A 17,845-nucleotide genomic window follows, 5' to 3' on the forward strand; every position below is an offset into this window, starting at 1 on the left:
AATATACCTCGGTAGCAAATAAGCTTTTGATAATTATTCTGACTGAGTGTGCTCTGCAGGCGTTCGATGGCAATAATGATTCTTCTTCATTGATGGCATCATCGTCGTCACGGCGTGGATTGAATCTCGACTTTTTTTATTTAAACGTCGGAAAAGGGGTACTTTAAGGGGTGGGGTACAATGTGTCGAATAACCGAATTGCGGAACGGTCGATATTTCGAAATATGTTCAATGTTGTGATAGCGGATTGGAGAAAATTAAGTAATTATTCGATTGGAAATTCTTATTTCCAATCGACTATTTAGCAGATTAGCCGTTTAATCGAATATTCCTTCTTTGATTTCGTATTTAATCGAGAATATATATTTCGATAGTTTTCATTTCGAATGCAATTTTAACAGACCATACGAATGTTAAAGATTCATATTTTCGAATTAAAAATGGAGTTGTTTTATAGATGGACCAGAATATGGAGTAGGAAAAATAAAAAGTGAATTTTTCGAGCCTATAAAACTTAGATGTGCAGATTAGCGATAGCTCGATAAAGCGAAGGTCAAAATGGCGATGTTTGAAATTGGAGGTCACCAGTCTGAGTGAGTGAGTAAGACTCGTGTATTTTGAACTCCGCTGTATTTCTTTATTTTGATCGATCGACTTTTTGGTGTTTCAGTATTTCAATCTCGGTAATATTTGGTCCTTCGTTATTATATTTACAAGATTATGAATATTCATAGTATTGCTGATTGTAGTAATTTATGAATCGAAAGAGTGATAGTCGAATTATCGCAAAAACGATATTTATTTTATTTATTTTTACATTCAAAGCTCTGGTTGCATTGATCTGTCTCCATATTATTATTCGAAGTTTCTAAACTCGAGATTTCAGCTGTTCAAATTTTTAGTAATTTTAACATTTTATTCCCACCCATTTTAAAAACAAAACAAATCAGATTTAAATTTACCACATTTCATGGAAAACAATCAATTTCAACCGGTCTGACAACGATCGACCGATTCTACTGACTCGATTATGAAAACTTTCAATATACAAATGCACTTTGCATGCAGAAATAATAGACTTCGTGGCTCTGAATGTTGAAACATTGAATATTGATGCCTTCGAATATGAAATCTCGCTGTTGCTGTTTGTCCAACGTAGCGTTAAGCTGTCGGGCAATACACTGGCAAAAGAAATAAAATGTGCAAGTAGAGAAAGACAAAGAGAGAGAAGGAGAACGCGTGCGCACAAAGAACTGAAATAAAACATTGGAAGAAGCACTTTTGAAACGTTATCGGATGAAAAGAACTCGGTGACGATCGAAAGCATTCGAACGTCACCAAATGCAATAATCTGATTGATCAATGAAAGTTTATACGAGTTAGTAGTCAGTACGAAGTTTACGTTCTTGGGCAACGTGAGTCGTTCGTCCGTCGTCGTTACGAGGATTTCACTTGATCGGATTTCGGAGAGCATTAAACCTTGGAAAAGAGCTTTGTGCGAAAATTCCTTTCCAATCAAACTTTTTTCATGCTATGTAGATATCGATTCAGGTGGGGCGACAAGTTTAACAGGACTCGTAAAAGTTCAAATGGACCTGGACGCAAATTACCGATGTTGGATCTCGGTGAGGGTTAACCCTAAATGCTGCTGTTAATTCACAGCGTCTATTTACTTATGAAATAGAACAAAAAAGAAATTTCCTTGTAATATAAACAGTCCCTGATTTTATTTAAAATTTACGATTAATAATTTTAGGTAATTTTCAATTAAAATTCACAAAATGTGTAGCTCCATGACGCTACTTGTGTTTCCATTTATTTATCAACGATATCATAAAAACTAACTTCTTCATCGTATTTTACTGCGCTGACATTGACCACGTTAGAAATCTGCGACCATTTGGAAAGAACTTCATGCAATTGCGGTCCAGGTTCAGATTCAGGCAATTACGTTACGGTTAATGCAGTCACAGTAAGTTATAATTGCACATACGACGTTCACCTTGGAGACTCGTCTTCGTTCTTATTTCGTTTGCACACAAAGAGGCCACTGACGTTCTTCTTTAAAGGAAGCCGTGAGAAAAGGAAAGCAAGAAAGATAGGAAGTGAAGGACATGAAAGAAGATGAACAAAGACAAGACAGAAAGGATTGCAGAATCAAAAAAATTCTATAATCCTTCCATGTAACTGAAGCTATCCATCGAATAGCTTCCATCTCGACGATCAGTTCGTTCATAATTCTGTCCAAGCGTACAGTTTCCCTCGCGAGAGTGTAAATTTGTAACGAGAAAAAAATCGCCTTCAATAATAAAGTTGCTTCGATGCTTTTCGCTCGCTTGACTCGTCAACACAGTGGATTTCGCTCCAAAGACTTGTTCAACGTTTTATAGTCGAAGGGACTAGAAGTTGTTTGTCTCTGTTCCCGCGGTCATGCATTCGATCTAATTCTTTTTCTCTCTCAATTTTTCTTTTTTCTCTCTCCCACTCACTCTCCCTCTCTAAGCCAGCCTCGAATATTCCATCGAACTTTCTCCCTTTTACGAGAACCTTCTCCCGTCAGCATCCCCTTTTTCGAACTCCCAGTCTCCCTTTCAGCTCGTATACACATCTATACTGATTATTCTGTCGGAGTCTCACCCTCTCGACAAAATCGTCGAGGACTTCCCGGGTCGCGATGCGTCGTCATGGCAACCAGAGGCCACGGGCAATCCAGTGGGGTGCATTCGTACGTGCGTTTACCCCCTTAAACCTTGTTCGCTCTTCCACCACTCGCTCCGCTCTCCGCTCGCGGTGTGCCCTCCCTCTTTCAGACATGCTCCCAGTGCCCCCCCCTGTAGAGAGGACACTCTGTTGCTCGCCCTGCGATCGAGGAAAGTTGCACATACGAACGCACATCGATGTACACGGCCAGCATCCGCCAACGATTTTTCTCGATCACTTTACCAGCACACGATCTCTCGCACGTGTATTGATTGTTTTAACCGTATCATTCGGTGGAAGCTCTTCCTCTATTTCGTGGAGCGAGCCACCGGAAGCTTTGTTTTTTTTAAATTGTCGAGGAGAAAATTGAATTGGTTTGTGCTGAGGTGGACGAACAAAGACGAATATAAAAGCTCCGTAAAAAAGCGTCGACTCGGTCAAACGAATAGCTTTTACTCGAAAATTGAGTACGATGAACTCATCAATTTATGAATACTTCGTTATACAACAGCGAGTTGTTCTCGCACTCCGTGTTGTAATAATGAGAAGATTGATTTTTTTTATCCTCTTAATTTTCATACACCGAATAATGTTTCAACGAACGTCGTTCAACGAATTTAACGAAGCTTCGTACGCCCGTTTTCTGATGGCTTTCCAAAATGGACCTGTCCCTGCCTTCCCTGAGATTGGATTCGAACCTTATTAACGGTCGAGCTTTCTGTCACGTCATGTTCCCTGCATCAGTCCAATTATCGTTCCCTCGCCATCAAAACTCCAATTATTATGATATTTTCTATGATAAGATCGCGCTAAGAATTGCAACGCGATCGAGTACCGTTGTGTTGAGTCACGTTGAGATTACCGCCTGTCGAGGGTGCGAGCTGCACACCCACACACACTCGCGTTCATCATCAGGGGAGAAATGCAATTCTGGGAGGCCGCATCGACCTAAAATTGAGTGTACAACTGCAGGGTCGGGCGGCTGTAGCATGGCAACTCCAGCGCACCCAATCCTAGCGCAATTTGCATCCGAATGACGGAGCTATGAATAGGCCAATATAGAAGCTATCTATTAAACGCCCGCGAGGGATCGCGGCGTCGAGGTGACGAGGATCTTTTGGGATTCTGAGCGCTCGTTGCTACTCGTGTACTTTTGTTCCCAACACTATAAAACAGAGAGGAACAGATAGCGGGAAGCTTTACGAATTGGGCGGCGATCATCGAGACAATAATGAAGTTTCTCCGATACGACAACTTTCTAGAAATTTTCCTTATTACGATCGTCTTTCAACGATCACACGCGCGTCGTCTAACAGTGTACCTAATAAATGCTTCAAACTTTACAGCAGAGATAATTGCAGACTCAAGCATTCATTCATTGGGGGGATGTAGAGTCGCCTTAACAGTGCTCAGTGTCGTCGCCCGAATTTCAATGGATCAGCCTCCCCTCGGAGTTCCTTTTTCGCCCAAATGAACAAACACGAAAACGCTCCGCTGTCACGTACAGAAATTGATTCTAATATTTTTCGTTCCTCTGAAGCGAGGATTTTGCATCGCACAGCAACAGCCACTAAAAATTTGTGGAAATATTATAATTATGATCATTCGCTGACATTTAATTTTAGAAATAAATGAAACAAAGGAATCCAGACACGTGAGAGGATGACAAAAATTCAGAGTCGTTTAAGATGAATCATGCGTTACTTGTGATTCGAAAAAGCAACTGAACTTCATTGCTCTTTTTTATGATGAAAGAACCGACTAAAATTTATTCTCACAATTATTAAAATTATGTGTATTTTGTTGAAATTCATCAATCCAAGAACATTCTATTTCCTCATTCTCGTTTTTGACTCTTAAAAATAGGGAGATTCCAATAATTTCATTAAATCCAAATCGTCGCACAGGAACTCTACCGGCCATAAGAGCCTATGTATAACCCTTAAAAAATGTGATTTTCGTTAATCCTTTTCTCAACTCTTAAAATTTCAACTCTTAAAGTTGGAATTTTCAATTTCCATTAAATTCGCGTGATCTTCCTTAACCATTTTGAATTTTCGAAGTGACTAAGCTCCGAGGGTCGATGAACGGAGAGGGAACTCGGACGTTCATCTGTATTTACAGAGATAGATATCCAAATTTATATGTGTACAGCAAATATATATTCGGCCACATTTTACTCGATTCGCCCTCCTGTCCAAATATACGGGAATGGAGATTGTATATTTATTGCTCGAGTAATGCAACGTGATCAGGAAGACGTGCAAACATTTTCGATTCGCTCGAGCCGTCGTTTTTCGTTCGGCTTTCCGGTTTTTTTCTGCTCTTCCTTACAAAGGAGGACAAAAAAAATAGAAAATATAGATGTACCCGTTTCTTATGGTCGTTGTCCTGAGCCGGGGCAACGGCAGATGTGGGTTGGAGTCCGCACTCTCCGCTTATACACTCGGAATTATCGATTGCCTTTGCTGTGTAACCCACCGACTCGTTTCATATTGCCAGACTGAGTGCTAAGTTCGTGTCTCGTACGCACGGTGGCGTGACCGTGAAGAATCCACACATCTGCGCTTTTATTGCTTATTTTATATAACGATCCAGTAAATCAGGGGAACAGAAATTTTACCGACTAAACGTCCGAAATTGGGCACGTACAGGAAGTATTGGAGCTCGCAATTTATGCGGTTGATTATCATTTATGTTGCGTGGAACATTCGGTTTTGTGAATTCAAAAAATGACGGTTACCGTGGTCGTCGATTTTTTATTTTCGTTTCTTTTATCAATTCACTTGAGTCGAGAGTAGTTTGAGTTGCGTTTACAGTCCTCAATAAAATTCATTGGATCGTCGAATTTTTTTCATACTATCAAGGAGCGGGAATAGAATATTAGAATGACTAAAATTTCGAACAGCTGGAATCTCGAGTTAATAAACTTCGAATGATTATATGGAGGCAGATCAATTCGACTAGAGCTTTGAATGTCGAAAATAAATAAAGGAGAAACTTCAAGGTTCGAAGCACGAAAATAGAATGTAACAATCGCCCATAGAAATGAAATATCGTTTTTCCGGAAATTCGACTATCACTCTTTCGATTCATAAATTACCACGATCGGCGATACTGTGAATATTCATAATTTCGAAAATATAATAACGTAAGACCAAATGTTACTGAGGTTGAAATACTGAAACACCAAAAAGTCGACCGATCAAATGGAGCTCAAAATACACGCGTCCCGCACTCACTCACTTACTCAAACTGCTGGTGATTTCCAATTTCAAACATCGCCATTTCAACTTTCGTCTTTTCAGGCCATCGCTATTCTGCATATCCAAGTTTTGTTAGCTCGAAAAATTCACATTCGATTTTTGCTACTCTGTATTCTGATCTATCTATAAAACAACTACTCTCCATTTTGAATGAAAAAATATGAACTTTTGACATTCGCATGGTCTGTTAAAATTGCACTCGAAATGAAAACTATCAAAATATATATTTTCCATTTTTATATTTTTTATATATTAGAAAAAAGAAGTTTGCTTGGCGACTGAGAAAAAGAGTTCAAAAATAGTTTTGTTCACCCCCCAACGAAATTATTTAACAAACAATAAGTCGATCCCACCATTTGTATTCACTTTTCAATTCCGCACGATGAATATCGAAAGTTCGATTTCACCAGCGTTTGGTATACCAAGTCTTTTTTTGTCGCTGTGAAAAAATTGTGGGATTCATCGGTATCGAGGTTTGATCCGGATTGGAGATGGGAATTTGGAGGGAGTACTTGACCATTGGAAACTCGGACGTCTAGTACCAAGAAGATTTCAAGCGCTCGTGAAACATTGATACTTTCAAACAAATACACTTGTGGAATTCCCGGATTAATATTGACTGGTGAAACTGGGACGATTGCACGAGTTTCGTCGGAAAATCTAGTGCGCGAGAGTTCAATGTTTATTGGACCTGGGGAGGTATATAGTCACGTGAACTATCGAATGGACAAGAATTTATAAATTTTTTTGAGTTCTGAAGTTTCTGTAATTATAATAAAGGGAGGTTCGCTTGGATTTAAAAATGCTGATATTTGAGCCGGTTCCTGGCTGTTCTTGAGAATAATAACCAAGCGAATCGCTAATTCTTGTTAATTATACCTGAGAATATGCATGGAAATGAAATAAATTGGACGTTAAACAGCGTTCAAGGGTAATAAACCCAATTTATAGGGGCCAGTAAATTATTTTATCTGAGATCTTATTTTCTTAGCTCACGAGAATCGTTTATAGTTTTGAGGGTTCAATGTACGGAGGTGGTGTTACGCCTCAGCGGATATCGCCCCGTGGCAAGTGTCCCGTTCCCCGTAAAACCATCCCCCAAATAGTTCATCGCTTTATCAGTGCCCGTTGCTACGCTCTTTTCTTCGTTTTCTCTCCCTTTCCCCTCCATTCGCTTTTCCTTCTTCCCTTCCTTTTTCCTCGATCTTGAATTATGCTAATTTTTATGTACCCCCAAAATAGTTGGGAACATGTGCGCTAGACGAACCTTTGTGAGTTCCCTCCGAGAGAGCTTACCAATCTGTCTCGCGGGCGGCACTCGCTTACGACACTTTAATACACGAGCGGAATATTTGCCGTATCTCGTGGCGTCATTCCAACATTGCATGTCTGTATTTGTATTCGTATAATGGAAGGTTGAGTGTATACCAAGTGCTTTGGAAGTGGCTTGTGACGCGCTGTAGATATCGCCGTTGAGAGCTGCTCTTCTTTCAGCCAACTTTTCAAAAGTCAATCAAACTTGAGTCACGTCTACAACGAAATGGAGGATGTGGGTGATCCATTGGCAAGTCAGATGGTCACAGTGATACCGAAAACTGTTACGACGAGGAGTCGACACGAGTCTCTCACTATTTCTTTGTTATCTCTTTGTTAAAATGTTTAACCAGCCAAGACCAGTGATGCAGCGTATCTGTGATCGGGATTGGCCAATTTCCCTCACTTTTTAACTTCGGGTCGTCGCCATTGGGAGACCATTCGACTTATGGAAAAAACGAAACTCCCCTGAAACCGTGCGATCGATTTTCATCCGTGGGTCTCTATTTTTTTCTCCACACACATTTTCTTCGTTTTCTTACACCCTCTCGCATCATCCCACGTCAACTTTGTCGTCGTACGATCGATCGAAGCTGTAATTAATTTTATACTCGAAGCAAAATACCAGGGAGAAAAACTTTGGCATGATCGAAGCATATTTTCAGTTGAATAATAAACAAAATTTCATTAAACCAATCATCAAATCGTGTAACAAACACGTCTTCGTTGCTCTTTCGAGTTTTATTTGAGATTCTGCATCTCCAATGCGTCATGCTCATTGTCGTCGCACATGTTCATAAATAGTCAAAAAATGTTGCTTCATACGAAGAGAATTTTCTTTGAAACTACCCAAAGTTTCAATAAATTACTTCAAACTCGCGACCAGTCTCAGATCCACTGCTGTCGATTAATTCATTTCCCCCCCCCTTAATTTATGAATACACCGTTTTTGAATATTCATTTTGTTCCATTTTCCATGGTATATTAAACTTTATTGCACCACGTTCAATCATTACTGTGAAATTACTATTTTTGTATACAAACATTACTACGTAAGCAATGCTGAAGGATCATAACTGACACTAGTGCATATGTTACGTATGTGTAAAAAGACCGGCTCACAGCAGATGGCACGAGCCAGGGCGGTTCTGAGGCAGCTGCCGAAAAACTGGTGTAGCGTGCAGCATGCTCCAGCCACGAGAGATACACGCATGCACATTCTTTTATGTTCTCTCTCCGCCTCTCTTTCTTCGTCTGCTTTCTCTCGCTGTGCATGTGTGTTGACTATCTTTTTGATATCTGAATCCGGAAAAGAACAGTATTATTCCACTCTTCGTGTCGCATTGTCTCTCAAAAGATGTCAATACGAGTTTTTGAGAAGCGTTTGCGAAGAGTAGGAGTAGTATATTTATTAAAGCATAATCGCACAGAATGTGGGCTGTCAACAGTACGAAAGGGCTTACCTGTTAACGATCGCCATTTAGCTCAATGGAGCCATGCAGCAATTGATTGTAGTACTGACTGCTGGTAGAGAGCCCTGAAAACCTTTTCCACAGCTGCGACGCTCTGATACGAACACTCGTCTCAAACGATTGGGCTTTAGTCATTTGAACATAATTTTGTCTCTGTCTACATTTTTTATTTTTTTACGTTTAAATTTTTGTTTAGAATTTTTCATTCGTTGCTTCGATTTGAAATTTTCGTGACGAAAAACTGAACGTTTTTCCCAACGATGAACATAAAATTGAACGAATAATTTGTCGGTAAGAATTGTAATCGTTCGTTATTCGAGGTGTTGTGATATTACAGAATTTTTGGACCAAGGAAATAAATCGTGTTTTTCTCATTCAAGTTAAACGTTCTTTGCAACTGTTATTGATATTTATATGCAGATATGAATCTCGATTTATGTATATAATTCATAATTTTTTACACTTGTATGATTTTTGGCCGCGAGACAAATGGGACTGCTCTAATGATTTTCCTGGAGTTGATAGGAGTGACAGGAGACACTGGAAAACAATTTAACTCCCGTGTGCCACGTGTTATACTTTGTAGGGAAGAAAATCTTGGTGAGCTCTCTCGTCTTTCGCATCTCTGTGGCTCTCGGTGGCTGCGGCAGCTGCGGATCCTCGGATCGGCGAGCTGCCACAGCTGTCTCAATTTCAACCTTGCCCCACACTCCTGCAGTCGATCCTGTCCCAAATTCTTTCTCTCTCCTTCTCCCTCTCTCGCCGTTATTCACTTTCTCTCTCTCCCATTTTGTCTCTGCTAATTTCTGGCCTGGAAGCATCATCATTTGCATTAATCAGAGTCGCTTTAAGCTTTGAAACTTTTTGTAAACGGAGTCTCAAAATATAATTAATCGAACCGCTTTTATTCTCTTGCTCCAACGATTTTGACGTTTCACATGTTTCTGAGTAGCGTCGTTTACGTACGAAAAACATAAGCGGAATTAATTACTTCGGAAATTGATTGAAAATTAGGAGGACCTAGAGTCCTCGATGAAGGGCCTCGAATTTGACGAGCCAGAAAACAAACTTTATTCCGAGAGTTTAATCTTTCTTCAGCATTGTCCATCGTGTTTATCAGGGCCAAGGCGAAATATCGAGTGCATTAATAAACCATTTAAACCGAGATGCTTAAACGTGTGCGATGCACAAAAAGATGTTTCCTTTCTGTGCGTGATTATCGGAGAGATTAGCGACCGGTTTTTTTGTTCCTCGCACAATAATATCCAGCAGGAGATTGGATTCAATCCAGCATACAGAGTTTGAATATCAAGCAACCGAGCAGCTCCATGGTAGGTGAACCTGAACGAAAGGCAACCCCGCTTCGAATGTCGAGTCGGTCATACCGCAGGGGGCCGATAGAAGAGGGGCAGATTTTGCGAGACTTGCAAATTGGCTCGCAAAAAAAGGAAGAAGAAAAAAAATTACATTCCCCAAACGATAGAAGCGATACAATGTTATTGTCCGCAGCAAAATCGACAATAGCTCGTGCCACGCAGCTGTTGCAAATACTCAATACCACCCCTCTTTCGCTTTTTTTTCACTCTCACTTTCTTCCTCCAATGCATATGGCGTATAACGTTTCGTCTATTCGTCCTTATTCTCTTGGATTCGTTCTTTCCCTCTCGCGCACATTGGTTCCTCGGTAAAGGGGGCTGATCAAAAGGGAATCGTACGTGCAGGGGTTGCCCGACAAGCTAGACTTCTCTCCCTTTCTCTCTCTCCGTCGATCTCGGTCTTTCATTCTTTTCGATCGAAATATTTAATAACGAAGGCTAGCGAGAACACACCAGGGGGGGTTGCGAACGACAATAGGCCTGCTGCAGCCACGTGCCAGTTATAGGAATAATACAGCAACGGTCACGTGCCCAACACGCACGGGGTCGTCTCGGTGGTTAAGGGTCTCTCTTTTTCAGATAGCAACTGGCACCGTAGCCTCCATCAGGTTTTTTTTCTCATTATTATTGTTATTATCAATCATTTTCTTCGCTCCTCTCGTTCCACTCTGAATTTTAAATAGAACGTGCTCTTCGCCAAAATGCTTCATGAAGGCGGATTCTACAGAAACATTTAACGTGTTCCACGCCAAGTTTTGCGAATAAAAAATCTTGAATAAAAAACATTGATCATCCAATAAACTGACGATAGTTCTGCACTAACGAACAGAGACTCGAACTCTCGTTCGTTCAATGGCCGCAAGATCGATGATATGAAACTTGTGAAATAAAATGATGATCCAGGTATTCCCTCTCACTCGCCTCTCATCCTTCGTTTTCTCTTTTCGAACCTCTCTTCCTGCCCCATTCTCTTTCACGGTGCGGAGTCAAGCCCCTGGCGTTTAGATACTATAAGGGATCGTAACGCGGGCGCAGCACGGCTCTCAAAAATGAAGTCTCAGACCGTGAACAATCGTGTGATTATACGACATGGTGTACAAAGGGGAGAAGAGATTGAGGCGGAGAAGAGAGAGAGAGAGGAATTGAGGCAGAGAAAGAGAGGCGCGGGGGAAAAAGGATGGAAAGGAATTGCGAAAATCGTAGAAGCCTCAGGGTGAATTCACGCTACAGTATGTATTTCCGCACCCCAAGATTCCGAATCGTAGTATACGGTAACGGTGCAGCATCAATTCCCTGCCCTTTATTCATGGCAACCGCAGAGCCAATACATTACTTTCCCGTAGCGCAGCAATCGAATCCGGTGTCGTGGGGGAGAAAACGTAGAAACGAACGAAATCTCTTTAGGGATAAAAAAGAATATTGGAAGGTCTCGTGGCCGAAAATAAAAAACAAAAATTGGGAGTTAAATGAACCAAGATGGTGCTATTCACGTTTATTGTACTTTTGAGGAAATTTGTTGGAACTCTGTACGAAGGCTTTGAAATCTTGTCAATTGTCGTGTTAATACTTCGAGGCCTTTTTTCGATTCTCATTTAATTATGGGACTAAAACTTTGTCGTATGTTTTCGAAACATCGATGTGGAGAGTGTGAAAACATTTTTTGTTGTCGATTCTTTCAAAGGAGCCGAAAAAACTCGGAGTTGAAGCTCCTAGAGAAGGAAACGATCCCACATTCTGTGTGATTGACATTACAAATGTTTCCTCAGTCAAAAGAACTGCTTTGGATACGAAAATAGTCGGAACTAAATTTATCATTGAGCAATAGAATTTTGTTGAATGTGGAACGCGAGTGTGGGTTGAGTGGTGGGTTTTTCTTCGCAGAGAAAAAGATTTTGAAATGACTCAAATGGTTTTATAGCTCGGTTTATGGTCATCCAATGTCAGTTCTCATGCTCGAAGCTCCGAAGATGTTTCTACGAGATTGCATTCGTCGCTGCTTCTCCAGGTTTTATCGCAGATAATATTTTTCTCGTTGTCCCGCCGCGCGCAGATCGAAAGAATAAGCTTCAGTGTTGCACCAACACTTCGTATTCCCTGTAAGAAATTTCTTCGCCGTTGTAAGGGATGTACAAACAGCCGTGACTCGGTTGGATCTGTAAGAACGTGCAGGACGAATGAAATCATGCGATTGAATACACACATTTTTCGTTTTTCAAATTGAACCAATGGAAACTGTACGCTCTCGAGGATTTGTTTTCGAGAGTACTTTTTCAAATGCAATAAATCCGAAGTTGATTGAATTTTCTTACAATGTTTCGTACACAGATTTAGAAATCAAAATGACCTCGATCCGGAGCTTTTTCAAGAATAATATTAAAAGAAAACAAGCTCGATGTCTTGATCAAAAAGTTGGCAAATGATTTTGAAATTCTCAGATAATTCGATAGCAAGTATCGCATCAAAATTTCACTTAAAACCCGTCAAAAGTCAAAAAACTCAGCGTACTTTCCCCACGGCGGGAACTCCGTTGCGGAAGCATCGACCGACGTACAAAAGTTCGCCCGAGGACGTTCGTCCAGCTTCTACGGCTCCGGGTTGAACTTGGCCGTGTCTCGATGGGACCCACTTGAACTCAGCCGGCATGAGAATCTTTGAAGAGAAAAGAATTTCTGAGGGAAATCCGGGGATGAAAAATAACGGAGTGACTGATCTGACGCGTCACTTCTAATTCGATTGGGATGAAAAAGTTTCGTGCGAAATCTGACTGACTGCGAAGTACCTCAAAATCGTGTTTCGTATGCTCTCGGCCTCCGTAAGCAACGTAGGCAACTCCGTGTTCGGGCTTCGCTTTAGCCGGGAGTAAATCACCCTGATGATGGGCTCGCCCAACCACCAAATTTGAACCATCGTGATCTCGGCCGGCGGTGATCATGCCAGGAGTGCAATATCGAGCACCGGTGTACCTGACCCATTTGTAACCTGGGACAAACGAACGAACTGGCATTGTTTCACCTCGTCGCAAGCCCAAAGTCTGTTGCGGCTGAATTAAATTACTTCTCTACTGTGTTGAATACGAAACTATGCGCTGTAGAGTTACGCTCTCAGTCTGCCTAACATCAACAGCAGTTGCACCGAGAATGCATGCATTACACGGACCTACGATTCACTGGATGCTCGGGAGCTTTGTACTGTTTGTACGAACATGTAAGTCTATTTGTGGAGGTTTATATGCGCGTAGAGTGCCGAGGAAACAATCCCAATGAATGCTTGCACCAATGACATCGTGGCCGAGTGCTTTCTCGTCTAACCAAATCTTTAACTTCTATTCCTAATTCCCAAATCTTCTAAATGTACCACTAGATTTTCAGTGTAATTCAATTAGGGGAACATGGGGCAAATTGAACACACGGGGCAAAACGAACACCGTGTTCGTTTTGCCCCGTGATCGCGAAATCCGGGGCAAAACGAACACGACTCGAAGCGAAAAGTTTAATATTAAAATTTCCTGTTTTTTTTTTCTTTTCGAAACCACAATGGGCACAGGGCAGAGGCAAAATTTTCTGAACTACGAAAAATTCTTTAATTCTTGAATTCCCTTATTTTTTAAATGAAATGATGAACAATGTAAGAAACAAAGAAAATTGAATTCATTGGAATTGTTTTCTACAGAAATCGCAATGATACAATTCATCCGTCTCCGGATGAAATATAATCCACGGTGAAAAAAATTGAATTCATCCCAACGTCTTTATTGCGAAAAAACTAATTTTTTGATTTTTCATGCCTCCCAGAGGCTGAGTTCGTTTTGCCCCACATTTTTTTTTTACGAGATTCGAGAAAGAGGGAACGGGAAAACTGATTTAGAACATAAACATAGTTGAATCATGATTTATATATTGGTGCAGTGAATTTGGAGTTAATTTTTTTCATGTTATAAGAAATTGGTGAAAAAATCCGCGATTTTAACCCATTTATTCGTCTCGGACATGAAATAAATGGGCCCGAGGAGGTCCCATTTCTTTTCTCACATAGCAGAGCTCGTCTTACGCGCGGACGCCGTCGCTTCCAACGCGTTGATTGTGAAAAATGCAATTTTCGGATTTTTTATGCCTCTCTGAGGCTGAGCTCGTTTTGCCCCACAAATCGTTTTTCACGAAATCCGACCTACAGGGAACGGGAATCTGTTTCAAAACCTAAAGATAGTTGAAATATCGTTTATACCCTGGCGCAGTGAACTCCAAGTTCATGTTTCACATGTCACCAAAAAATGGGTTTAGAAGCGATCTGCGACTTAACCCCATTTTTTCCTCTCGTGCATCCAATAAATGGGCTCGAGGGGGTCCTATTTCTTTTCTCGTATGCCAGAGCTTGCATTACATCCGGGAGCAGTCATTTCTAACGGCTGTATTGCGAGAAATATATTTTTATAATTTTTTTTGCTTCGCAGAGGCCGAGTTCGTTTTGCCCCGAAATTTTTTCTTTTCGAAATTTGAAAAATTAGCGATGGTAGTCAGTTTTGGGACTCAAATACAAGTGAAAGACCGTGTGCTCATTAATGAATTTGTCTTAGTTTCTTAAAAGTTCAATTTGCCCCATGTTCCCCTATCACGTGAGCCGATTACCCCGATTACGTTCCCGTGCGTCTTTCAACGTGGACGGATAGTTATGGGGAACTTTCGTATTATCAATGTTCACTAGGGTGTTTACTAACACTGGGAAAATAGAATAGTTTTAAAGGAAGTGGCTTTGTGAAATACGTCGAAAGTGATATTCGATTTTGCTTAACATTTTGGCTGCTTGATTCGACAAAATTCAAAAGAAGACGACAAAACTCGTTTTGTTGGTTCAATACGTTTTTCGATTTGGTATGAAACGAACGTGTTCGTGATTCGTTTTTCGAATAAACAAAATATTTGTTCAGTTTATTTTCTTGTTGAAAATCGTTTTTGCTATGAAATTTAGAGGTTTATAGCGCGGAATCCAAGAATATCGAATGTGGCGCCATCGTTTTATGGCACTCGGAAACCTCGAAAAGGCTTATCAGTCCATGTTTCTTTCTCAGCTTGATTTATCACACTGGCATATCGCGATTCTCATTGTTCAGGGTCTTAATAAATCCATGCATGAAGCTCGTTCTTTGAAGATTTCAGTGAACGTTTTGTTCATCAATCTGGCCAATCTGTATCACTGTTTGACAGACAAAAGCGAGAAAAAATTCGAATAATACTCGATACAAATCGGGCTCTGTGTGTTGCTCGATTGTGTCCGTGAACGAGAACGAAAATTTGACGAGAACAGTGTGGTTAAGATGATTGGAAATCTCACGAACAAACTTCACGCAAAAAACAAGTGTGAGACGAAAATGAACATTTATGAAAAACTTTGACAATAAATAAAACTCACCAGGCATGATTAAAATTGAGAGTTAATGCTCCGAGAAGCAAAGGTGTCTGACTGATGTGTAGAGTCACTGATGAGCCGTTTTCAACATCGACGATACGCCCATCGTGACGCATTCTGCAGATAAAACTCTTGAGTTAGATCCGCGTCGAGTTGGATAAGCGCGATAAATCGCTGCGTAAGCATATGATTTCAGGCATCTAGGAATTTGAGATTAAATAAAAATCGTAACGTGTGTCTCTTACGAATTCGGAACGTCTCGTTCGCCAACGTATGACTCATCACAATATTTGATAACCTTAAAATGTGGAAATATATTGAATCCCTCTTAAGAGAGAATGAAAACGAAAAAATCATTTTTACATAAACTGGAGAAAATCTTGAATGTTTCCAAATGTTTGCAGTGCAAAGTATGAAAATCATGAAAATGGAATCCTTCCCGTAATATTTGAGGAATTTTTTTTCAGTTTTATACCAAGGTACACTTTTTGCACTGCAGAAACTTCCCAACATTCAAGGTCGTCTCCAGTTATTATTACTGTCAGGGTAGCTTGTGTCTTTTGATTAATTCGTTCCGCCTCATTCCTTCTATTCAATTAAATACCGAAATAAAGAGTGAGCATTGAAAAAAACCAATTTCCCTACAAAGTCCATGTTCTGAGATTTCATTTCATCTTTTATTTCGTCATCTGAAATGAGATGCAAAGAATTTTCATTTGTACATTTTATACGATTTCGTCCGGAAGCTTCAGCGTATGCAGGGACGTTATTCTCATGGTCAGGGTCGTTATTCTTCATATTGAATTTGAGAAACTCCTCGTGGGAGAAGAAAGCCGGGTTTCGCGTGATACGCGCTGGCTACATTTCTTGCGCTCGTGTAGACCGGCCGGAGGGTTGACCGTCGGCAGGGGGCCATGTGATTATAGAACAGCATGAATCTCAAGGATTCTTTATGAACGTAGGATACCGCAATGCGACGTACCTGCACTACCGGGCAAATCTAAGGCCATAACGGCCCGACGCATTCCCGCGATTATCGCATAAAATCGTCTCTCATTTGCTCTCTTTTTCAGCTTTTTTTGCGCAGCCTCGGTTCCTCCAGTTTTGCTTGTTATTCTTTCAGTTTTTCCTTTGTTGCTGCGAATCCTGGAATCTGTCATCGGCTCGTCTCTTGTCAGAGGCGTTATTAGTTTACGCAGTCGAAAAGAGCAAACGTTTTTCTCCGAAGTTTCAATTTTACTCCACTCGAGCAGGGAATCGTGACCTTTTTCTTGTCTGAGTGAAGCATTTCCTAGAAAGATGGAAAAAACGACTCGGTTCTGTTTGTGACAGAAACGGCCACGCTGGAACTGATGATATTTTCTTATGAAAACTATTTTACTTCAAAGCAGAAGGAAACGTCTCGAGAAATGAGTTGTTCGCGAAGAAATCAAAACAATAGACACTGAGAATTCTCTGCCAATTATTGTGGAGTTTGTATCAAGGAACCCCTAAATCATTCCTTCCATTTTTCACTTTTTCACCATTTCTCACGATAAATTTGAACAACCACTTCAGCGAGTACGAACGTTTAAGCTAACGGAAATGGTCTGATAAAATGAAAAAAAACGATGATTCACTTCGCTAGCTGCGTGACATGGAAAAAGGACGCTGAGGAATTTTGTGGAAAACTTTATCACCCTCCCCCCCCCCCCCTTTTAACGTTTCTCGGGGGAAAAATTCGTCCTAGAAGAATCGCTCATCCATCGTGCGACAAATATTTTACCAAGACATTTGAATATTTTTCTGCTCCAGAATGTGCATTAACTTCCATTTTTACAATGAAATTCCGACTCGGAGCTCCCAAGCGATAATCATGGATAGAAAAAAGTTTTTCAAAGCGATTGAAAGTTGTTCCGAGAGTCGTGCGTAACGACAGGCACAAGAAAGGGTGATCGCGAACCTCGAATTTTGAACTTTTATCGAAGTGGAAGGTACAAGATCCATAATTTCCGGTGCAAATACCAGCACAGAAGGTAATAACAAACAATTGCTTCTCGAGATGTCGTCGAAAAATGGGTTCGGTTCGCGATGTGGGAAAACTCGCCTCAGTATTGTCTCACACGGAAATCAACGGGTTGGTCTTTTCCCAGGGAAGGTCACGTCGACTCTGAGTAGCTGTGAGCCAATTTATTCGAAGCATTAAATTCTCCATGACATATCGTGACCCTCCCTTCAGCACTTTTCCACAAGCTCCACTATTCCTTTTTTATTCGCATTTCAATTGGACATTGAGTGCTCGATATCATGAAAAAAATGACGCGTTCGAATGGGACCT

At 40.7% G+C, this 17,845-nt stretch overlaps 1 protein-coding gene across 1 annotated transcript; it reads right to left on the reverse strand.

Moving 5' to 3' along the window:
* Window positions 1–11,451: 11,451 nt before the first annotated feature.
* LOC122415902 (natterin-3-like) lies at window positions 11,452–15,626 on the reverse strand. Its single transcript, XM_043428448.1, has 4 exons — window positions 15,532–15,626; window positions 12,908–13,107; window positions 12,634–12,777; window positions 11,452–12,281 (listed from the first exon to the last, which is right to left on the reverse strand). Exons 1-4 carry the CDS (start codon window positions 15,536–15,538, stop codon window positions 12,195–12,197), a joined length of 438 nt encoding a protein of 145 aa, XP_043284383.1. The 5' UTR covers window positions 15,539–15,626; the 3' UTR covers window positions 11,452–12,194.
* Window positions 15,627–17,845: the final 2,219 nt, after the last annotated feature.

The sequence above is a fragment of the Venturia canescens genome, chromosome 1, assembly GCF_019457755.1.
Source record: "Venturia canescens isolate UGA chromosome 1, ASM1945775v1, whole genome shotgun sequence".
Lineage (NCBI taxonomy): Eukaryota > Metazoa > Arthropoda > Insecta > Hymenoptera > Ichneumonidae > Venturia > Venturia canescens.